Consider the following 20,380-nt stretch of genomic DNA (forward strand, 5'->3'; position numbering starts at 1 on the left):
CAAGTATGCTTCCAAGTATTGAATGCAGGGGATGAATACCTATGCTATCAAAACATTTTAAACAAATCCCATTTGGAAGGAAACAGAGTACATTGCAGTTATGATCCAAATTAATGTAGACTTTACATGTTCTGTGCAAGAAAAACACAGCAGTACCTTGAGAACAAAGTGCATAGGTGTTATACCACTGAATTATAAGAAAATAACGCGAATGTGGTTTGTGTTTCCTTTTCTTAATATCTTCCAGTATTTATGTATGTATGAATTACTGTACTGAATCTGAAGACACTCATTGCTGTTACTTATGTCTGAAAGAGGAAGTATCACAGGGCTTCTGTAGTTGTCAATCTAAACCACGTGGGGCCTTGCTAATGACCTCAAAGTGCCGAGTCAGGCTTCTCATTATTGCTGTCAAAAAGACTAAAAATAAATTCTGCATGGTTGCCTTTCTGTGTAGGCCACATTTTGCCATCTGTCACAGCTGACAGATAAGTCTGAGAATGAATTCTCCCAGAGAAAGGAGAACTGTAGTAACAATGTGACCTGCATTCTCCAAAATATAAAAATGCCTCCAGCCAACTAGAACAGCATTTGTTGTATAATCGATGTAGTATCAGAATGTCACAACTGAATTCATCAAACTTTATAGGAACTTGCTTTGTACTATGTATCAGAACAACTAACTAAAATTAAAATTCCAATGTTTTCAGAAGGCTATAGTAGAACATGCTAATAACGGATTATAATACGACTCAATACATTTTGTGTATTCTTATGCAAAAGTGTATTCAGACACATTATCTGTTTCTGAACACCAGCCATCCATCATCATCAGTCTTGACCTACTGCATATGATGTGCAGAAAGGATTGGGGATTAAGGTGCTTATTTACTTAACAGATAACCGGGTTTCCCTGACCCAATAAAATCTTTATAAATATAAAAACTCGAAGGTGATTTACACAACAGACACCCATACAAAAGGGGAGTAGAATTTGGTCTCTGGGCCTGTAACTAGAAGGATTTAGGGAAATATTCTGAACTGGGGATGCTGTTGTATCCTCGGGGAAAGTAGTGCACTTAAAATTGATCCACTGAAGTGTCCAGCTGTACAAATGGGTAAAAATATAATTTGCTATGGACAAAGCTAAGTAAACTGGTAATGATTAAACTTTAGTCTGTCATTTTTCTATGAAACATAAACATAGCATGTCTTTTGTGATAAATTTAAGTGATTGGTTTATAAATCAAGAGTCATGAAGAGACATGTTTTCTAATGTAAAAAAAAAATGTCTATACTCTACATATAGGCCACTACCATATCTAATTTAAATTCAGAAGGTCAAAAACATTAATGGTGTTGTTTGTCAAAAAGAAAGTTCTGAGATTCACTTCGATTCATGAGAGCAAAAGCTCTAACCAGGTTAGAGCTCTAAACTTTTAACATTACAAATTATAGGGACAGTTTAATATTTTAGAAATATCTCTCAGTTAAAACCAAAACATATAAACATCAAAATATCCAAACAAAATCAGAGGCTTGGTAAAAAATGTTGTGTATAAATGATTATGTTGCCTCAAATGTTCAAGTAATGCAAGTCCAAATCACATTTTCATTGATAACCTTTCAAAGTCTATAAAATAAGTACCCAGTAAAGGTTTTTGGTTAGAATGCAGTTAAAGCCCTGTAGTGCTGTGATCAATGGTTGGAGCTGTCATTAAGTGACTGTAACCTGGATTAACCTAGTAGTTGCAGCGAGTTTGAGTTGGTCAGGGATTCCTTGGCTTGGAAAATAACATTGATTCCCAGAATCTATAGTGCATCCTTATGCTATAAATGATTTAATCAAGAAAAATACTAGTCTGCCATTCTATGCTTACTCTACTGCAGCTTGCAGTGTGTCAAGTGATCAATAGATGGGCATGTTGAAGGAGTACAAGAACAGGTCCTCTCTCTTCCTGTGCAGGACAGGGGACAGGTCAGTAAACAGAGCTGATTCATAACTGGAGATGTGTTATGAATAATGGCCAAACTGTTTGAAAAGAATGCACAATTTGAATTAAAGAATGAAAATTACCATGGCAACACATGTGACAATGTTAGATTTTTCCCTGATATCCATAAATGTTCTGTTTGATATTCAAGAGACAGTTCTGGGGCCACTTAAGTCATGCAATGGGACCTTGGCTACCTACCTTTCCTGTTAATTCTTTTAACCAATAATAAGCAAACACTTAAGTCTATCATAATTAAAATCCTGTAAGTATAAAAAAATACTTCAGTTACTCATAGTTCCTTAAATAGCTTGAGCAATTCTTAGCTCAGTGTTAACCAGCTGTCTTGATTTCACCTTTTCCGCCACATTATAACACTGCTATTATAACTGTCAAGTTTTGTATGGTATACTATGTGTTTAATAATAATAATAATTGCTTACACTTATATAGCGCTTTTCTGGACACTCCACTCAAAGCGCTTTACAGGTAATGGGGTCTCCCCTCCACCACCGCCAATGTGCAGCATCCACCTGGATGATGCGACGGCAGCTATAGTGCGCCAGAACGCTCACCACACATCAGCTATTAGTGGGGAGGAGAGCAGAGAGTAATGAAGCCAATTCATAGATGGGGATTATTAGGAGGCCATGATTGGTTAAGGCCAATGGGAAATTTGGCCCAGGACGCCGGGGTTACACCCCTACTCTTTTCGAGAAATGCCCTGGGATTTTTAATGACCACAGAGAGTCAGGACCTCGGTTTTACGTCTCATCCGAAGGACGGCACCTGTTTACAGTATAGTGTCCCCATCACTATACTGGGGCATTAGGACCCACGTGGACCACAGGGTGAGCGCCCCCTGCTGGCCCCACTAACACCTCTTCCAGCAGCAACCTTAGTTTTTCCCAGGAGGTCTCCCATCCAGGTACTGACCAGGCTCACACCTGCTTAGCTTCAGTGGGTTGCCAGTTGTGAGTTGCAGGGTGATATGGCTGTTTGAAGTAGCATTTTTAACATTTTGTCTCCTCTAGAAGGCAATAAAATCATAGTAAAGTGCTAAGCTAGTAATAAGGTTAGTTTTTAAACAACCATGAATTTTAGTGATAATACCTCAATAAAAATTAAAGAATTTCCTCCTTCCACATAAAAAACACGCACTTGCCATGAATCAGCGTCACAGAGCAACTGAAAGATCATCAATTGTCTTGCCAATAGAAACTGCTCAGATTTCACTTCATTAGTGCTACTTCAGAGCTTCTGTCACTTCACCTTTTCTGTTTCCTGTAGATTTTTGAATATTTTTCACAGCCATAAGCACAAAATTTTGATTTTATTACCAGTTCTTCCACGTGATATGCTAATAAATATGGATCAGCTGAATGCTTTAAATTATTAAATGTAAAAACTATGTATAAAAAAATGCTCATATTAAATGCAATGGAGTCACTGCAACCGAAGTTACAAGCTAAGTTCAATGCCTTATTTAGATCCGTGTTACAGTGGCCTTTTATTTGAGCTATCATTTATTGTATTCTGTTTAGATTTCTCTTATCTATGGTGAAGCTGAAGACCATTTGAAATATTCCACCTCAACTGAAATAGATGTCAAAGTGACCTCTCTGGCCAGTCATAAATGGAAAAGAGAAAAACAGAAGTGAAATCTCCTTGCTTTTGTATGAGGGGACACCTATGAGGTAAATTGGATTTTATATTAGCAATAAATTTCACAGCATTCAGAACCTCTGCAAATGCTCCTGTGATAAATCTATAGGCTTATACAACTAACCCTACATGTCAAATATATATTCTTAATTCTTCTGAATTTAAAGATAATAACTACCTCCTCTAAAACAGCAAGGGGCCAAAGAAAATGAAGTTAATCTAAAAAGATATCTCAAGCATTATCAAAAAACACAACTACAGCAGACTAAAGTCAATTTGGTAGAGGACTAACTGGCCCTGAGAATATATTTCTGACAAAATACACTGCATACGACATCTCATGAAACCTCAAAATGGACTAAACTGTCGATTCATCATTGTAAGCTTTGCAGCGTTTGCTTCACGTGCTAATTTTTCATCACTAGTGATTGTTTAGTAAGCCATTTTCAGACAACGTAAGAAGTTGTAAATGGACTGAGGTAAAAAAGCAGGCTGAATAAATGACAGTCACTGATGTACAGATTTATGTTTTACTTGAATTTTCAATGCTCTCCCAGGAACGACCGCAGGTTATGTGCATAATTAAACGTTCTTTCCTTTTAGCAATACCAGGATTAAATGTTCTCAAATTTGCTTTCTTTGTGTTGAGCAGACTGAAGAGGCATTCCAGGCAATATTCAAGTACATCAAACAATTAATAAATGAGATGCAATGGTGTACCAGTCATAAATCAAACAGCTACCATGGTGCTAAAATACAATTCTAAACATACCCTTTGCTGTCATACACGAGTATGAAGTTCTTTACCTAAAGGGCAGGCAGTCAGAAGCAATAACCTTTTTAAGTAAAACAACTCTAATTCATATTTATGTTTTCACTCTCATAGTTTGGTTTAGCTGATCTATGTGGTATAGGTTATTTTTGTTGCCTTTTACATTTTTTTAAATACACTTTGTACACTTACCATTACTGTCTTGTGTATATATTAGAATGCCATGTATAGTTAGGCTACAAATTGACATAAATTATAAGAAATTCGCCACTGATTTTTATAACTGTCTTGTAAATGCTGGGTTTTCCATCTATCTCTTATGTTAGCTCTCAGGTCTTATTTATGCATTCATCATCATATTCTATTTTAAAAGTAATAGCCTATATTATTTTCTAAAAAAATAAGGAATTCACTACAAGAGCGCAAGTAACTATTGCATTACAGTAAGAATTGAAACATAGCTTGGGGAACAATTATTCAAAATTAAATTACACACATTTTTTTAAAAAATAGAAGGGGTGGTTGTGTAAGACTATATGTGAGACATAACATGAAAGTTAAAGAATTTAAGCAAAAGTGCACAGGAATTTTACAATCTATATGGATTAACATGGGAAACTAAGGGCTAGATTCTAAGGGCTTAACAACAGGTGTATGCTGAAGACCACCTGATGTAGAAAGTAAGCAGCTTACTGTATGAGATCAGGAAGATATGTAGCAGAGGAGACACTATAGTATTAGAAGATTTCAATTTTCCACAGACTCGTAAATTGTGGTGAGGAACAAAGAAGCTAAAACTGACATGGTCAAAACAGTCAAGGACTGTAAAATATAAGTCACTTACATTAATGTACAAATATGTATGATTCAAACCTTTTTTTCTATTTCTTATATTAGGATTTGTTTAAATCTCCAATTTATTTAAATTTAATCTCCCACCTTTTGAAAAAAAAGTTTATGTATTTCCATAGGATGGAATTTTATCATTTATAGGAACTGGGCGAGATGGAATTATGCAAATCTAAAACTACAGATGGACAGTAATTGCATATTTGAAAAGTTTTTAAATGAAGTGTAAAGTGTAAAGTTTGATCAAATAGGCCACAGTACGCAATATATGTTCCTTCAACAAAAATGAATGAACTATTACAAAAATGAAGAAAAAATAAACCATAGTCCATTCAAAAATGGATGTACAGTGATTCTACCAAATCACAGGACTAAGAGTCATTTACATGGACAAACTCATAATCTGTTTAATCCTTTTGTGCAAATACTGTATATACTGTACATAATACAGTTTAAGTCAAACACAGCTTTTCGAAAACAAACAAAAGTTTCAGCATTGAAGAAAAAAATAACTCAGTAGCATCGAAGAAATGGGTATTTCCATGTGATATGTATGCAATTTTAGGCTGAAGGAAATAGGAACTGGTAAAAAATAAATGTATTGGTGATATGCACTTAATTCAGAAACCCAGCTTTTAATAATAAGTGTTACATTCACACAGTATCGGTGCAGTACAATACTAAAGTGCTTCAGCTTTAGAGAACCTGCTATAAATTGTTCTAGAATACAATATTTGTGAATGATTCACAAAGCACATTCTGAATAGTACTGCTTTGAACACCAGTGTAATTTAACAAACATGTTCAGCATTTACCTCTGCTGTAGAAATCTGACTAAGCCTCGATGCCTGAGGGTCGAAGTGAGTGATAAGATAAGCCTCTTTCATCTGCGACATCACAACATCACATCACTTTCAAGAACCGCTTATCCAATTCAGGGTCACTGTGTCCTGCAGCCTATCCCAGGAAGCATTGGGGGCACGACTGGATGCACCCTGGACAGGGCACCAGTCCAACAGACACAAACACGCACACATTCAGATTAGGGCCAATTTTTACAGAAGCCAGTTAACCTCCCATCATGTTTTTGGACTGTGGGAGGAAACCAGAGCATTCAGAAGAAACCCAAATTAACATGGGGAGAACATACAAGTTCCAGCCAGGTCTGGAGTTGAACCCATGCCCCAGGGTTGTGAGACAGCAATGCTAACCACTGTGCTCACCTGATCAAAAACATTTTTTGAAAATATCATTCTGACCCACTTCATGGAACTTTCAGTATTTATAACCATCCTCATTCTTTTAAAATTACACAAGTACATTAAAAGGAACAGTGTATGAACCAAGCTTATATTTTTATGTTATTCGATTACAGAAAATCTCCAACGTAAAGCTAGAATTTAAATCTGTTAGTTTAGGGAGATAGCTTTTTGAACACTGATGAACGTGGTTCCTTTTGTGTATCTGATGCCACAGAAATTTGTTGATGAGCTTTCAAGATTATGTTACTAATTATCATTAATTAGCAAAGGGTGAAGTGGCAGACCAGATTATGTTAATACATCAAAGGTACAGAAAAAGAAAGGTCAAACTAGAATCATATACAATATCCTGTGCATATTAAACCATTTCTTGCATAAATCAAGACTTACATAAAAATGCACAAGCTGAACTAATGGAAATCAGCTAGTCATGGTCATTACTGACAACAAGGGACAAATATCATCACCGTGCATCACGTCTGCTTCTCTGTTCTTCTTTTCTATCTAGTTATGTTCCCTTCTAACTGAACATTAAGGCAAAACTAGATTTTCAAGAGTTAACTTAATGTACTCCAGTCCACTTAAATTACAGTATATATCATCACTGACTGATGCTACTGTCCAGTTGTTAGTGGTATTCTAAAAATTGAATAAATGTTAAACAATTGATCCACAGGGAATGGTGAAATGGGTAACACATCAATTCTGATCCAATTCTGAATATTAATATTAATACTGTGTAATAAGAAATTAGGTGATTTTTGCATAGTCAGGATAATTGTGTTTACAGTTAATATGTTTTCTTTGTGTCTCTTGTTTCATTCATGATGCCTTTTTGTACCTTTTGTACAGAGAATCGCATGATTATAGATCAATAACTGGAAAAAAATAAAGTTTATATCGAAGGAGGGAGATCCCTAAAGCACATTTCTTTATGCTTGATATTGCAAAATTTGGTATTTATTTCAATCATCACGAAGATTATACTTTTTAAAAACTAGATTCCAAATGTTAATTCCATTTTTTTTAAATGTGGGTAAAAGTGCAGGAGTAGAACTCAGGACTTGAATTATACATCCATTTGTTGCCCCAAAACAGCATCTGCCTGTTTTTCCTTTGCTTTTTCAAAAGTAGGACTAGGCACCAATAACACACCAATTTCAAAGGGCACAGGGAGTGATCAGCCAATTTTGTGAAGCTGGGACACAAACAATGGCAAATATCAATTAGCGAAGAAAAAGGTTATCACAAGGTAACCCAAACAACAGGCAGCTGTGAGGACAAATCTTTAAAAGCACGGGTAGGAAAATCCTCATCACGGGCATCAGTTTTTATAGATAAACTTCAGTCAGAGCTGCAATGCAGCTGAAAAACACACTTTAATTAGTTCAATTAAACCATTAAGGGTAGAATGAAAACTGGAAACAAACACAGTATTTCAATATTTTCCATTACTGCTCTGTTCTGGGAACTTACAGAGTTCCTTTATTTAATTCAAATACTGTAAATGTTAAACTATAAAGCCTTTTCATGCGATTTTATTCATTACCCATCCAGATGTCTCTTTCTGCTTTTGAAAGTATCGAATTCTTGCAATGACGCAGTTCAATATGGCTTAGTGTTCTAAAAATATTTATTTACAGTCCGTTTTTCCTAATACACGATTGCCTTTGAGCCCCTTGTCCAGGTCATTTTTCATCTCACACCTTTTTGGATGGCTTTTATCAACTATTTATTACATCAACAATTTTATTTTAAACCATAGGGATTTTCTATGAAAAGGTTATTTGTAGATGTCCCTCTATTTGTGCCAAAGACACAAGACACTAAACAAAAGGACCAGCAATTAATATTTGGAAATATTCCAGTGGTTGTCGGCTGTAGGATTCCTTTTAGTAGAAATTGTAGAATGCCATAACTTTAACTTTAAATCAATTTGCCCTTACTTAATGCACAACCTTTAGAAAACAAGGGCAGTGCCTTTAGGAAATTTGGGGTGGAATTGCATAAAAAGAAAACCCATAATCTGAACCTTTTAAATTAATTCAGCATGAAGGCCCAACAAAAATCAATCTGATTAATTTTATATATGCCTAGTCACTGAGTAAATCACATAATACAAACCCCACTGACTTCATCAGAACTGATAAAAAGTGGTAATGTTGCAATTTGCTAGATCTGAATCCTCACTGTTCAAGACAAAAACAATACACCCATTTTCTGCTTTTATCTGTCCATATATGTAGTAATGATAACCGATCTAGAGTAATGCCAACAGATCTAAAGGCTACCTGATCATCAATCTGTTAAGAAAAGCCAGTTATTTCAAGTGACGGTTGTGTCCACCCCTGAACTTTAAACGGATACACAAGGGACAAGGCAGGACTACATGCTGAATAAACTGCTAATCAATCACAGAAAATGTATGCACAAGCACAGGGACAAATTAGAGACACAGAGTAAACCAGCCAGCAAATCTTTGGAAGGTGGGTGGTACCTCCACAGAGATAACCCAGACAAACTGCTACAGACTCCCCACAGAATATATCCAGGTCCAGAATGTAACCCAGGATTAGCTGTGATGCAGCAGTGCCAACTGCCATTCCACTACACTGCCCATTAAATAATTATGTGTCCATTATACATTTAAATGCAGCTATAATCTCTGCTAGCACCTGTGAGAGTTAAATGACTATACAAAACAAAAAAATCCTATTCACTTTTGGGCTTTAAAAAGTTAATGTTTATTTAATAGCACATGCAATATAACTTCACATAAATTAAAGGACTGTGTTTAATTCCATACAAGCAAATGCATCTGGTCTGCCTAAACAGGTCTTACCTAAATTATATTTCTCCCACACCAATACAACTTTAAAATCTATAAATACTTGTAACCACTCTGTTTATAACTGGAATTAAATTATAGCTTTCATAAACTGCACTAGTTTTCTTGTGGGGTATTTTTTACTCAGTGATCATACATGTTCTGCTCAATGTATTTCCGTGCTTCAGTACAGAATGTCACATCATTTTTTAAATGGACATTCACCTTTTAAAAACACAAGTCACTTATTTTATTTTATTTTACCTGAGAAATGTAATATAACAACACATTTTAAAAATATATATAATTGCTAGTTGTGTTTTTAAAACCCCGTAATTCTGAGTGCCAACTGTTAATCAGGTCAACTCACCATAGCAACCTTATCATCAGTTCTGGATAGAAACATACAAAAATCCTCTAAAATGTACACTGTAGTCTTCAGGGGTCACAGTGTAATGACATATCAGCAAACACTCACTAACGTAAGATCCCACCCAATACTAGCACTCTAGGACAATTGTGAGGTGCCCCATGTGGTATATATCAACCAGACAATGACACAGTGTAGATCTGAACCAGTGATCCCAGGACTATAAGGCACTGTCAACTCTAAGTGGAGGCTGTACATTGGATCCTAAGATTAATTCAGAAAAAAATTAAACATCTGTAGTGATGAAATCTAAACGTTAATTGAATGTCCTATGTTAAACCATGTGTACATCTATTTTTTGCCTGTTTTCAAATTCCGAAGTGCAATAAAACTACTATGCAGTCATACATACCAGACATTTAACTGAAAGTAATTGGTAATATAAACAGCTGGAGCTCAGGGGAAAAGAGGGTCGCAGCAGAAAGAGTAAAAAAATACTTGTGTGCCTTGGTAATGCTGGACAAAATAGTTTTATACAAATCAAACCAAAAGGTTATTTAATAGCTTTAATGTTGTTTCTGTCTTGTTATTCATAGCTCAGAATAGAAATAGTTTATTCTTTTACCAAAGCTATAAAAAGCCTTAAAAAGTTCCTTTGATCTGAATTCTATACTGAGTATTCTATACTAATAAAAACACCACCTATTAATTCCAATACTCATTTGTTATTAACGCCTCTCAGTATATAAATCTAATCAGATGACAAGCAGAGCTTGCATTGTCTGAAGCTTACCAACAAGCTGTTAGCCAACATGATTACACAAACAGATCACATCTAAACCCTGAGACTGTGGAGTACTTGAGACACAATTAGAACATGCACTGCAACTACTAGCAAATGGAAGATTAACCACTTGCATTGCAACCCTTTTACGGTACAAGGCAAACAAACTATTTGGAAGGTATTTTTTTTACTGGATAATGTTATACAGTCTTGTGCTAATTATTTTATTGTGGATGAAGTCATATCCTTAAACGCAGTTTTATAAATTTAGTAGAAAATCGCTTAAAGGCAGCTGTGAAATAAGCTTAGTTACATATGCTGTCTGCTACACAGTTAATGACTGCAGCACCGAAATATTCTGTTGTGCTTCAAATATCCACAATATATTAAAATAACTCCTGTCAAATATTTCCTCAAATGTTTTGAAGAAACAAATAACTTAGCAAATAGAATAGGCATGAATAACTTAGCAAACAGAAAAAAATTGTACTTACGGTCATGAGCTCCTTCTGAAATGACTTTTTTTCTTTGTTGTCTGCATTATTGCAATCCTCCTTCAGCTTCTCTAGTACAGAAGCTACTCTCTCTGGCTCACTGTCTAGATCTGCCCGGCAAAAGTATGACAAAGGTAGATTGGTGTAGCCAAGAGCATCAGAGAATGCTCGCCAGCTCCCTATGTTTTCCATCAGAATTGTCCGCACTGAAGCATAGATATACGTTAAGAACTTGCAAGGCTTTAGGATCTGCTCCAACAAGGTTGAGGTTGTGAGATCAGGTCCACAGAAAAAAGTAGGTTTCATTTTTCCAACAATCAGAACATTTTTTGCATGGACAAGCCCAGTCTTTCCTTGATAGTACCCGATATACCACTCTTTGGTCCATAATTGTCCCTTTAATTTGATTTTCTCCTCACTCAGCAAAGCAATCACATCTCCTTTCTTGTACTCTAAGAGGTACTGATTCTTGTTTTGTCTGACTACTGTTTTTAGTAGCTTGCCATATTTTAAGCTGTTAATGCAACGGTCCTGAAATACTGGATATTTGGTTGTGGCAGCCAGGGGAGACAATATTATCTTCCCGATTTCCTTTTTCTTCAGGAATCTCCTTTGCCCAGTAGTCCGAACACCTGTTTTAGGTGGTGGCTGAGGCGTCTGCACACAAAATTGTGCCAGAATGCATTCCTGGTCATCTTTCACTTGGACCCGAAGAGTGAAGTCAGAAATGTCTTCAGCATTACGGGATGCAATCACATAAATGAGCCGACTTACTTTTCCCAACTTAATCTGAAACCCGCGTACAATCCGAGCTTGTTCATTTGCCTTGACTTCGTAATTAGACATGTTTGAGTACATGCCTATTTGTAAGTCCTGTGGTCTTCCCAAAACAAACTGGTGCTTTCCCCACAGTTGTAAAGCCACTGGTGGAGCGCTGTGTGCCTGCTTTCCAACCTCACTCACTAACAAGGTTTTTGGTGCACAATCATGCCCAAAAATTGCCACAACAGTTTTGAAGGAAGGGTGAATGTGTTTAGGCCCATAGACACCAAGTGTGACTTTCTTAATAACATGGTCCCAGACTGTCATGGGGGGAGAGACGTGCTGTGCTTGTACTATCACAGCTACATACATACAAGGCTCCAAATTGTCCAGCTGAACTTGCACAGTGTCCCCATATATGTATGCTTGGGGCACAGGAGCATAAGGCCCTTCTTTGCAGTCACTTCTTACACACAATATCTCTGCTGTTTTACTGCTATTCTTTTTTATATCCACAGACACTTTCATTTCCAAGGTTATGAAGGTCTTGATCTCCATGTTGTTTAGCTTTATCTCAACAACAGGACTCACAGTGGAGCATTTGTCATTGTTGAGCTCCAGAGGTGGATCAAGCAGAGCTTTCATAGAGATCTGCTGGGTGTCCCCAGGTGCTACATGGCCCTCAGGGACATGAATACTGATGCTGGTGTCTGGCAGCTGCACAGCACCCCCCGAACTGTCCAGCTTACAAACTATATTGGTTTCCACTGGCTGTGTCTGTCCCCAGCCTGGATTCTGCCCCAGAGAATCCAAGTCATGACAAGACCTTGCAAGTTTCCTATGGTTCAGCCAAGCAGTCCTAAAGTCCTCCCTGCTTTGAAACTGTTCAGGGGAAGGAGCCTTTAAGCCAGAGAAGAAACCACATGATGCTCCTGTTGAACCAGACTGGGCCTGGAGGATGGAAAGCTCTGACAAGCTGTATGAGCGTTTGCTCCTGAAGAAAGGGTTGTCCCTCCTGAGTGGTTGGTTTATCTCTAGGTTTGGGCTACAGGGAGTAATATCAAAAATGCTGTTGGTAAAACTATTGGTGGTTGAAGAATCAGCAACAGGGACAGGTGGAGCCAGGGAGTCAAAAAACAGCAAATCCACTGCTGTATTTTTCACAGCCTTATCACTGTTCTGATCAAGGGCTGTTTGCAAGGCTCCATTAAGAAATGGATTTGTGGAGGATCGGTGTGTGAAAGGATTGCTGTCATACGGTTTTGTAGGATTCAGGACAACTCCTGTCCACTCTCCAAGGAGGTCCAGTTCCTTGGCTCCCTCATCAGCACTGTCACCAAGATTGTCTATCATCCCACTGTCACTGAGGGATGAGTTCCGGTGGTTGACTGGTTGGACATATGCTGCAGGGATATAACCCATTTCTGTATTGTTGTGGGCATACCACCACTCTCCTCCTGATGTGTCTAGCACAAAGAGGCGGTCACCCTTGGAGAACTTCAATGTAGTGAAGCTGGTAGGACAGTAGTCCTTGATGGCAACAACCTCACGAGCAGTTCCAAAGGAAGAGGAGTTATCCAGCCGTAAGGCACTTGGAGAAGGCACTGTGAAAAAAGAATTAAATATACTCTTAGGAACTAGGGCTAGATCACTGTACAGGAGAAGCCTTTATGCTTGTCTAATGTATCATGATGTGCAACATCATAATTTGCATCAGCTAGATTAGGTTTTATTTTTTACCCTTAATCATAAGCCTCACAATCCTTTAGCTGTAAATCAGCATCAGGCCAAAGGACAACACAGGAAGCATCAACAGCCAAATCTGACTAATTTAGATAATAACCGCAAACAATTCATGGAAGTACTGCCTTTATCTAATATTTCAATTATGTAACAGAAGTATGTATTTTTTAAAATATGTTTAGACTTCAATAACAATGCTACAGAGAGAAGAGCCATTCATCTTATTTGTAAATTATGTTTTATTTAAAAATCTTAATATTTTGCATTACCGTTCTAAAAGTAAAACGTCTTTCTTATATACTGAGACAGAAGTCAGGACTGTAGCCTCAACCACATGGCCCAACACTCTGTGTGAATATAGTTTAGACATGGCTTATACTTGTGTCATAAGGCTCAAGCTTTCCTGTTGATTCTGAAGACGATTAGACTTTGTCAAAGCCTTTGAGGATTTTGAAAATGTGCAGCATCTCCTCATGTAGCCTTTTCTTTTCAAGACTAGAAGATTCAGTTCTTTCGTCTGTCAGTGTAGGACATTTCATTTGGAACCTGGGAACATATCTGGTTGCTCTTTTCTGGACTGATTCCACAGCAGCAATATATTTTTTCTAATGTGGAGACCAAAACTCTACACAACATTCTAAATGAGGTCTTACTATTACTATAAGTTAAAGGGGAACTGGAGTTCTCAGTTTCTATGACAGATTACTAAATCTCAGTAATAAATTCATTGACGGTATAGATTTCACAAATTTTGAATTGAGCACAAGTTTTATGAAAGCACTGTAAGTTGTTGCAAACTCCTGCTCTCGCCACAGGTGAGAACGGGAATTAGCACGGATTGCAACGTGAAGCGGCCCTTCTTGCTCACTGTTCTCAACATTTCAACGCAGAAATATTGCAACGCTGATCTATATGCAGAGTCAACAAATAAGCAGTATTTGCCAGCAAAAGGTGAGAGCAATATTTCAATTGGATATAAAAGAGATGTGTTCACAAGCCTGCTTGTTTAAAATGTAATACGGCCGCTTCACGTCACTGGAAGCTTTGTTGCCTCGGTCTGAATTGCAGAACATGGTGCTGCACAAACCAGGAAATTCTGTCAATTCTGTGATATAAATTGGAGTTTTTCCTCTTGACTCTATACATTTTAATTTCATTACAGTTTGAAATGCACTCATCAATGCGGATTCTTTCTAACATATAATAAAAAAAACAGCATTTCAGCTCCCCTTTAAAACAAAAAACACATTTTCAATCATGCTAAATGTAATGTATAGTGAAAGACAGTTACCTTTGACATCAGTAAAATTTGGCTCAGACACTCCATCACTGAGGTCTATGAGCGTCCCTTCAGATTTACAGCGTGGGAGCACGTTGTTATTGTTGGTAGCTCGAATTCTGTGGGCAGCCATGTCCGTCCTTGTCCAGGGAGACTATTTGTCCATATCCATTACACCCATGACAAAAGCAGTCATTGGAAGCATTTCATTTCGTCTAAAATAAAAACAGAAAGAACAAACGGAGATCAGCCACTTAAATGCATGGGACAGCACTTTTGAAAGAACAGATTCATTATAAAAGTGCACTCCATACTGGCAAACCCAATGAAGCAGTTTATAATCAGCTTGCAAGGAGATAATAAAGACTAAAACACTTACACAGATTAAGTGCATCATGTAGTGCTCTTCTTCCCCCAAACCAACATGCTGAATATTTTGAAACACTTAAAATGGTACTTAGCATGAAACATGACTGTTAGATGACCAAAATAATAATAGATCTAAAATTCAAAAAATGTTTCTAAAAGATGTATAAACCAGATGACCTCTCTATGCGTGTACAAGTAAATACAAAGACCATGAACTTCATGGATTTGCAGTTTCATAACTGATTAAGATCACAGTAGAAAGAAGGACAAAATTCAGTCTACTAAAACCACATAATGTGTAATTAATGAGTAGTATGCTCTGCTGGCCCCTGGTCTTATTATATGGTCTTACTTTATGTGCAGTACATGAAAAACACCAGTCCTTGAAGGCTAGAATTCAACTAGTTTTGCTGTCTCTTGTATTCATCAACAGCAGAAGACCTTTAAAAATGTGTTGAATAGGTCTAGTTAAGCTAATGAATAGCTTTAATTAGGTCATTAATAATAGAGGTGGAATGATAACATATAGACATTGAGGATCTACAGAGCTAGAGCTGGGCACAACTGGATTATACAGTTCATCATGGCAGTGTCGTGGTCCTTTAGTCCATTGTCTTCTCATATATACTCAGGTTTCTTAGCTAAGTGATGAGCTGAGAAAATTATTGGCAATTTAATCAGTTGTACATTAAATTTGTAGATGTACATTACATTTACTAGATGAATATTTACATTCTAGCCTAAAAATAGTATATTTACTGGATGATTTACATTGAGTCCTGAAAATTGTAAAGCACTCTTAAACAAAGTAGGTACACTGTAAAGTTTTTAACAACACAAACATCTAAGCATTCCGGCAGCATTTCAACATGTACAGCTTGGTATACTGTAGACTGCATATGTGTTGTCAAATCAGGTATGAGCAAAAATAAACAATAGGTTACTGAAAATTGGTTTTGTGACAAGGCTTCATTTGTGAAACAGTGGCTGGAGGCAAAGGAAAATGAAATATTGCATCTGCCGATACATGTAGATCCAAGAGACTACTACTAATGAAATACTTAGTTTTTCCTGTTCTCATACCTAATGTTACATTCAACTGCTTATCTTTCACTTTTGCTTGATATAAGTATTGAAAAAATACCAGGGTTTCTAATTCCAACTGTACAATACAGAACTATATTCACAACCATATGGCACACAACCATATTCCTCTAACAGAATCAAAGATGCACTTTGTTTAAATTGCAAGAAATGAAAAAAAATTATCCTTTATTCTCAAGGGTGTTTGTGGGGAGACAGCTTTTGTTTTTGGTGTTAGATCTTCCCGTTTGCACCCTTTGAAGTTAGTTGTATTGAACATTTTACCCTGTTGTTTGGAGGAATTTTGCAATATGATGCCAGTAATTTGGGGATTTCCTTTTGTTTTCTGAGTTTGCTGTCAACATAATATTTTTCCTTGTGTGTGCAGACCTTTTTCAGGACATTGATCTCTTGGATTAATGGACACATTTCTTTTTTTTGTCTTATCAATGTATTTTATGCAGTCTTTTTATGGAATATGTAATGTTCCTAGTTTCCTGCATTTCTCTACTAGGACAGGACTACAAAAAATATAGTTTCATGGTAATTGCACATAAAGATTTTTCTTTTTCCTCTCCTTTTGCTTTTCTCTGGAGTCTCATTTATGAGTTGTGAACAGCTTTAAAGTGTTTATCACATACATCTTTAATCATTTGTCTATGGTTATATTTTCTATTGATTTCTTTTTTTATCCTCTTAGTTATACTGCCTTTGGGTTTCACCATATCACATTTTACATGACAATATAAAGGCAAAAGAATGGTGGTAACATTCAGATAGCCAGGAACATGGTTTAACATTTAATGTAAAGGATAAACTACAAAAGGAATTTTTGGTTCCTTTTAGTATGGATTTTATCTCTGGCAAAAACGAGAATACTAAAGTAACAGTAAAAAAACGTGTTTATTTAAATATTTTGAATTTAAAACGGTGTCGTCTACAAAATTACTGAATTTACAAACTGTAAGAATAAATGGCACTTTTTTAAAACTTGGTATGGAGATGAATGGACAATTAGTGTTTCTTCAGAGGAAAGAGATCTCAGACAATACATAGGTTACTATCACTTTAGCAAATAAAAAAATAAAAATGTGTATTTTTACTCATATGAAAATAGTTCACATTTTCTCTAATATATTGCAGAAAAACGGCTCATTCTAAAAAATGTATCTGGACATATACATTGCACTCAATCTAAGTTCCCAGGGACTCACATGAAATAAGTCTAATTGACTCTTTCACTTTTGACCTATGACAAGCAATATGTCAACAGCTTCCTCTCTTAGCTATGTGCCAAGCCTACTGCTGCATTGAAATTTAGCATAAAACCCATGTCTATTAGTACTTCCCGGCACTGTTTGTACAGTGCATTAAACCAGTTTGTGACTTCACCACTATGCATGTTTAAAAAAATAATAAATTTGTTGACCACGTAACACAATGAGCACCTCCCATATTTGCACACATGCATGAGCATGGTTCAATGCATGAAGTTTCTGTACATTCAATAATTTCAACTACCATAACCTGGCTTCCACAAGATCTTCCAACAAACAACAGGTCAAAATGAGAAGGTATCAGAGTGACCAGAAACAGCTTGTATAACACGTCAATCAGGAAACAAATTAGTAACAGCAAGCTTGAGGCACAGACAGTGTATGATACCAAGTTGGTCAATATTTTTTTTTGCTGTTAAACATATACAGCAATGTCTGAAAGACACTGAAGGATTCTATTGTTTTTTGTCATCTTTATTAATTTTATTTACATGCATTTTGCATACTGGTTCTAAATTCAACATTCACAAGAGTATTACTCAAGTATTACTGTTGAAGAAAACAATTCCATTCAGCAAAAGTAGTCTAATGTGTGTGTTCTAAGAAAGTAATTTAGTTAAAAATTCTTACATGTACTTATTCTGTGTTACGGCCCCAAGTGTCTAGGGGTAAAGGGGTGTAACATTTAGGATAATTTTTGGATGCAGGTGGGTTCTGGGGAGGGACTTAGGAAGCTTGATAACATGGGTTGGTGCAAAAGTGATGATTTTAAGGTGAATAAGTGACTGGTACAAAATAGGACACGATAACACACACGGTAAGGGAGCTAGAGTGGTGCCAAAGAAAAGAAAATAACAAACAAAATGGAACTGGCTAAGAAAGTGAGGGAAAGCTGACCTAATTACAAAAGAAAACCTGAAACACAGTCTTCAAACTCCCTAGGTAACCTTCACTGACTACCCAAAACCATACAAATGGCACTCACCCATACTAAACTAGTGTGACTAATACAAGAATCAACTACGTGTGTGGAATGTACCCATCCACCTAAACTAACTCAATACACAAAATGTCACACAAATACACAAGTGAACTATGAATACAAATGAGAGTAGACAAGTAACAGGGTACAAAAGAACACAGAGGTTGATGCAATAACAAGTTTGGGCAAGGTAACGGCAAAACAAGGATAAACACAAACAAACGAAAGTACGAGGAGATGAACAGAACCCAACAAAAGCCGAAGCTATATGAAAATACACACACACAAAGCAAAACAACAAACCAACAAAGCTGAAGCTTAAGCAAAAACCAAAAGAACAAAGCCGAAACAAAAACCAAAAGCGAAATGAAGCAAAGCAAAACCAAGCAGGACCGAAGTCAAACGAAAGGCACCTTCCTTCTGAAAACCTCTATGTTACAGTATATACTGAATAAGATGAGTTCTGATTGGTCGAGAATTAATTGAAGATGATGTAATACAGAAACAATGGTGTAATGATGGACCAATGGGGGAGGGAGAACAATCAAAGTCAGAAGTGTGCAACATAATAACAGAAACACACATGGACCACACACTGGGGCGTAACATTCTGTATTCTAGACTTATTCATCTTCTTAATGAACTGATTTCAAAACAATATGCAGCTTATTTGTGTCACTTCAGGCAGATGGATTAAGCCTTGTCCTCTGGCAGCCCATACTACAGCAAGTAGTTTAACTCTCTTGTAAACTGGAATATTAATGTAATGTAATGTTTCTTTATTAGCCCTATACAATTTCTTGCATTAGGAATTTGTCTTTTCACATACCCCAGCTTTTTCTCCAAGGAAACACAGACACACAGACAGGGAGAGAAGCTTGGGGTCAGAGCGCAGGGTCTGCCATTGTACAGCGCCCCTGGAGCAGTTGGGGTTAAGGGCCTTGCTCAGGGGCCCAACGGAGTAGGATTCCTCTGCCGGCCGCGGGATTTGAACCGGCAACCTTCCAGTCACAGGCGCAGATCCTTAGCCACAGAGCCACCGCTCCGCCCTATTACTGGTACATCAAAGCTTTTCTTTAAGATGTGAAACAGACACATAAATCATGTACCGTATAGATATGCCTTAAATGCCTGTACTGCCAGTTGGCACAGAATACTCAAAACCAATTAAAAAGCCAAAAGCCTACACTTATTCACATTAAGTCAGAGAGTACTGAAAACAATGACATACCACAAAGAAGATACTCATAAGGAAACAAACGCTAATGTTCTAATTGTCTAATTCATAAACCATGACATTAAATTGCAGTAGAAGTCCTCCTTACTTCCTAAAGTACATTTAGCATACTTTGACGAGCCTTTGTACTCGTTATTAATTATAAAACAAAATTTCAAAATATATTTCTTAATCTTAGATGACACAATGGGGCCAAGCACCCTTCATCCAGAAATCATATATAGAAAGAAAACACTTTCGGCTTTATTATTCCAGGAGGCATACATGACATAAAATCCAATTTACAAACTGTCCAGGTGGAATAAAAAAAATAGATCAAACAAGAATTAATTTTCCATGTTATTATGTTTTGTTTTCAACTACAAAAAAACACACCGATTGGCTTGCTTGTTTGTTGCAATTAGTCTCTGTAACTGCAAGCAAAAACATTTGCATAAAAAAATCATTCATAGAACACTCGGAAAGGCAAAACCACACTGATGCACAATGGAAACAAGTTCTACATTAAGGCTCATTGGTCATGCAAATAATACAGGGTGGAGGGTATGAATGGAAAAAATGGTTACAACATCATCATAGTAATACTCAAAAATGATGTTTAGTTCTTATTTTAAAATTTCGGACTATTTTA

General features: G+C 36.7%; 1 protein-coding gene across 3 annotated transcripts in view; it reads right to left on the bottom strand.

The window, feature by feature from the left end:
- Positions 1-20,380, bottom strand: part of sh3bp4a (SH3-domain binding protein 4a) — a 55,617-nt gene that overhangs the window by 7,899 nt on the left and 27,338 nt on the right. For all 3 annotated transcript variants that reach the window (XM_088606894.1, XM_088606895.1, XM_088606896.1), the window contains 2 exons: positions 14,814-15,016; positions 11,018-13,383 (listed from right to left, as the gene is read on the bottom strand). In XM_088606894.1, the coding sequence (XP_088463020.1) occupies positions 11,018-13,383; positions 14,814-14,934 (2,487 nt within the window). In that variant the 5' untranslated portion in view covers positions 14,935-15,016. The remainder of the gene's footprint in view (positions 1-11,017; positions 13,384-14,813; positions 15,017-20,380) is intronic.

Source organism: Lepisosteus platostomus, chromosome 14, assembly GCF_059453375.1.
Source record: "Lepisosteus platostomus isolate fLepPlt1 chromosome 14, fLepPlt1.hap1, whole genome shotgun sequence".
NCBI classification, from domain to species: Eukaryota; Metazoa; Chordata; class Actinopteri; order Semionotiformes; family Lepisosteidae; genus Lepisosteus; species Lepisosteus platostomus.